General features: G+C 42.9%; 1 protein-coding gene across 2 annotated transcripts in view; it reads right to left on the bottom strand.

The window, feature by feature from the left end:
• Positions 1 to 697: 697 nt before the first annotated feature.
• Positions 698 to 4,583, bottom strand: part of ccdc51 (coiled-coil domain containing 51) — a 72,239-nt gene continuing 68,353 nt past the window's right edge. Inside the window, exons 3-4 of one of the 2 annotated variants that reach the window (XR_797972.1) lie at positions 2,541 to 3,264; positions 698 to 2,460 (exon numbers count right to left, since the gene is read on the bottom strand). Coding sequence is in view for 1 of the 2 variants with exons in the window: in XM_010767350.1 (XP_010765652.1) it covers positions 2,632 to 3,264 (633 nt within the window). In the remaining variant the exon portion in view is untranslated. Of the gene's footprint in view, positions 3,265 to 4,583 lie in introns of both variants that reach the window. The other variant, XM_010767350.1, reaches the window with a different exon arrangement.

Here is a 4,583-nt window from a genome sequence, read left to right as displayed (position 1 = left end):
AGCTTTGAGAGAACTTTCATGATCAATCATTATAAAACATATCATATATATTATTCTGAAATGGACCAATCTGCACAATGACTACTTTTACTGTCGCTACTTTCACTATATTTGATGATAATACTTTTCTACTTTCACTTGAGGAACATTTTGAATGCAGGACTTTTACTGTAACACAAGTACAACATCTGAGTACTTCTACTTTTACTCAAGTACCAGACCTGAGCACTTCTCCCTCCTCTGGTCATTTGTTATATAAATACGTCCCTATTTCTATCTGTGAAGATTTGCTGTTATTCTTTGTCTCATATAGAAAATCGAATACCTTTGCCGAAAAACTGCAATTACTTTCAAATGATTTGGTCGAAAAAGATCCCCTTCACAGTTTCTCAAAGTCTTAATGTCTGTATTTAAATAAAGTATTCCCTATATTTTTGATATAAAACCGAGAAAATCCAAGGAAATCTTCATAATTGAGACATTTCTGCATTTAAAAACTACTTTAACGATTAGTCGATAATCTAATTAGATGTCCATTAGTTTTCTTCTGATCGACTTATTGATTCCTCAGTCCGTTATAAAGCTCAAATTAACATTTTAAAGGGCAAAAGTATTCAGATTCATCAATAACACAAAACATCTGTAGCATACTGAATGTGTGCACTCTCTTCATCAGTCACTCATGCAGACACTCATTTGATTGGTCCTTTATTAAAGAAACAATAAAGCACATTAATGCACAGTGATCATCATCATCATCATGAAAACACATTCAAGTACTGGAGGTTAAAATCGGCAAATCCTATATCACCTTTTTCTACGTTTTCACTCTGGAATAATACTTTTTTAATTTGTTTACGCTGACAGACGAGTCATAACGGGATGTTTGTCCAAGTGTCTGATAACGTCTCGTTGGAGAAATAACGTTACCTGTGGTCCCAAACTAAGCAGAGGAAATACACCGTGATTTACTTTAGGGCGAGTTAATGATGTAACTTCAGGTTTTATTTGTATATTATGCTCACTTTCATCTAGTTCACGTGAGCATAGCTAAAGGCAGTTCTGGTGTTGAAAGCTGCTACGTGAAGGTTTGTATTCTCCTAACGTTAGGAGGAGACTCTGTAATTGAATGCAGCACAGCTTGAATTAGCACTAAAGTCCTGTTAGCTTACAATTCATCTTGAGATCGAATATGTAGAGGCAATGAGAAGTGCCGCAAACAGCAGCAGCAGAGAAACACCTGTAATCAGATCATTACAGAAATCTAATCACTCAATCGTCCCAATTAGCTTTCTTTTGTTTTGAATGCATTCAAATCCAAAGTTTGGCAAAAGTCAGTGCTCTTGAGTACCTGAAGAAGCTCTCATAACGGTCAAAAATGTTGAACGCTGGACACTTCTAACACGCAACGGGCGCAATATTTGATACGCAACAGAAGTGGAAATAAAACGTATTAGTGTGTTTTCACTATATAACAAATGTACACTGCACTAGACTCGTAAAAAAACCACCAATAATTTTCTGGGTTGATTAAGAGGTCTGTAATGATTTGGATCCCTGACGATGCTAACTAGCTAGCTAATAGCAGCCATGGTCACTTCCTGTGAGGACAAGTGTTCAGTCTACGACATACAGAGTAGCTAGAGAAGTGTCTGAATTGAGACAACACGAGTACTCATTTATTCTGTGCACCTGTCGACCCTAAAATTAAATTTGGAGTTTAATCTCAGATCAAACGTACGTTGAAGGGTCTTCAACATGTTGTCTTTAGTGGTTGTAATGATCTGTTAAATGTCTGTTTCCTTGTTCCTTGTGTTCATGTGTCCTTGTTGATATTGCAAATGGAGCTGCTGTGATGCGAGAGACATTTCATACTTGATCTGACAATAAAGTATCATGGTATGGTATAATGAGTCCCAGTGCATGTCCCACCTCTCTCAAAGGGTCTGACAGTGGTTGTAATGTAATAATAAATGTCTGTTTCCTTGTTCCTTGAGTTGATATGTGTTGATATATTGACCCAGGATCTTTCTCAGTGTATCTGTTGGAGCTGTTTTGACTTTAACTGGATTACTTATTTTTCGGATGTGTTGGAATACTTTCACTTCACGTTTTATCTAGCGCTCTACACATGTGTTGCTTTTAAATGTTTTGTGCTGTGTGAAGTGATGCAGCGTTACAGCGTGGTTTGGAAACTAAAATGTTGTGATACGAGACATTTCATACTCAATCTGACATCAAATCCTATCATACAGCCTTAGAAGACATTTTCAAAGACATAATAGCTCTAAAGATTTTATACTTTGGGAATTTGCCACAGACATGGTTGAGAAATACTTATTGAACTTTCTGATCTTTTACTACAAACTGGGAGAAGAGGACTCGGTTGTAAAGACATGTCCACTCCCTAATTGTTCACTGTTCTTTTATTTGATCTTCATGTGTTCTCTGTATGTATTTCTCATCTGTGTTTTCTGTGTCATGATGTGTCATTGCTGGAAAGAACTATGAACAGGTGTATGTCCTTCGTGTGAAGATGCAATGTACAATATGCGGTGACAATGTTTGACACTCAATGCCAATACAAAGTCAATCCTCCGATATAACTGGTCCCGGTGCATGTGAGCGCCTCTAAGCGTTCCCTCTGAGCAGCAGGTAGACGGCCGACACGGTGATGGCGGTGGCGCTGAACGTAAACACGGCGTTATAAACATTATTTGTCCTGATCCGTTCTCCCAGAGTTCTCTGAGTCTCCTCCAGACGCCTCACCAGCACCTCAGACTCCCATCGGTCCTTTCTCTCCGTTTCCTTTCTTGTTTCTAGCAGCGGCTGTGGTGTGGTCTGTGGTTTGGTCTGTGGTGTGGTCTGTGGTTCAGTCTGTGGTTTGGTGTGTGTCTCAGTGTGTTTGTCCTCCAGGAGCTTCTTCACCACCATCATCCCCCCCTCCATCCTCCCCACCCCTTCCTCCATGTTCCCCAGTTGAGGCAGCAGCTTCTCCAGCAGTGTCTCTGTCCTCTTGCTGCTGATGTGGAGCTCCTTCAGGGCGGAGAGAGGCACGGAGGGAGGATCTGATGTCGTGCGTTTGTTGTCCTGCAGGAGGACGACGTCCCGCGGAGAGAAAGCCTCGCTCAGAGCGAGTCTCAGGCTGTCGATGAGCGAGCGAAACTCGTTCTGCTGCAGGCGGTGATTTCCTGCCTGGACTTTGAGAGCTTCCTGAAGACTCTCCGGACCTTTCTGAGCCTCCAGCAGCAGGTTCTTCAGCTCCTGAAGACCAGAGGAGAGGAGGAAGAAGTGTCAGTGGAAACAAGAAATACAAAGTCCTTGAGATGTGCTTTACTAGAGAACACTTACGGCCCGTCTACACAACAGGCATCAAAAAATCTTGAAGCAGGGCGTGTCTGAAGCTTGGCGATTTTTTGCGAGCAACGCGACCAACAACCAATCACATGAATGTCCCGCCCCCGACATACAAAGCAATAGCAATGTTAAAACGAAGTAAACTGGAAATAAATAAACTCTCCAAACAGGGGAAAACCTACCAGTTTCACCCACTGTCTCTGCCACCTCCCTCCATGCCTGGTTCCTCCGGTTTGTATCCCGGTAAATAGTTCTGGTCGTAAAGAACCGGGTGATTTGCTACCGTAATATCTCGTTTGGAATATGAGGAAATGAACTCTGGCTCTCCCAGCTTGCACGCGGTTTGANTGAGCCCACTGTGCTCTGATTGGTCAGCTCGCCCACTATGTTCTGATGAGTCAACCACTGTTACAGCGGAACATCAGTGATTATGTGTTACAATGGCGTTTGTTTGCAACCAGAAAAAGACCCCAGTAATGACAAACAGATGAGAATGCTGCGTGGGGTCTGTGTGCCGTGTTGGCGGGACGTTGTGCGGCTCGCTGCGAGGAGCGGACAGTGTGAGCTGGGTTCATTTCCTGCTTGCTGCGTGGGGTCTGCGAGACAGCGAGACAGCGCGAATGGACGCGGGAAGGGGGGGGGGTGGTTGAGGGGGCTGTAGCACCCCAATCTGCGAGGCTCCACTATCACCCCCGCCCAGCGCGTCACAGTTTCACCACTGAGAGAGTGTATGTGAGGAGCTCCATGGATTGGTCCATTTGGACCAATGGGTCCATTTGGGTATGGTCACGTCACTGTACCCAGGAAGAAAAAGAGAAATGTCCAACGAGGCGTTCTGGGGCAGCATAGACAGGTCTTCTCTGTGTTAGAGTTTTACTCCCTACAGGGTGTACTTTGAGGGTTTGTGACTCTGCAGACCGTTCACATGCAGATAACCTTCATAACACACAAGGGGACGGGTCATAACCAGAAAAGCATGACATGGGACCTTTAAGAAGTTAAATACACTTTTTGTCACCCAACAGTTTGGCATCACAATGTGGGTTTCCCCATTTAAGCTTTTGCATGATGACTGCCTCATGTATCCTACATTTGGAGCATTAAAAAAGAATGCAAAGGTTTGGATTTAAAGCAAGTATACCTCACCTTAATCACCTGACTTTTTGATTGATTTCTTGCCCTTTAAACTAGTCGTTTTTATCTATTCATTTGCACGATGGCTGCCT

Source organism: Notothenia coriiceps, unplaced genomic scaffold, assembly GCF_000735185.1.
Source record: "Notothenia coriiceps isolate Sejong01 unplaced genomic scaffold, NC01 NC01_scaffold00000339, whole genome shotgun sequence".
Lineage (NCBI taxonomy): Eukaryota > Metazoa > Chordata > Actinopteri > Perciformes > Nototheniidae > Notothenia > Notothenia coriiceps.
This window is presented reverse-complemented; position numbering and strand designations above follow the sequence as displayed.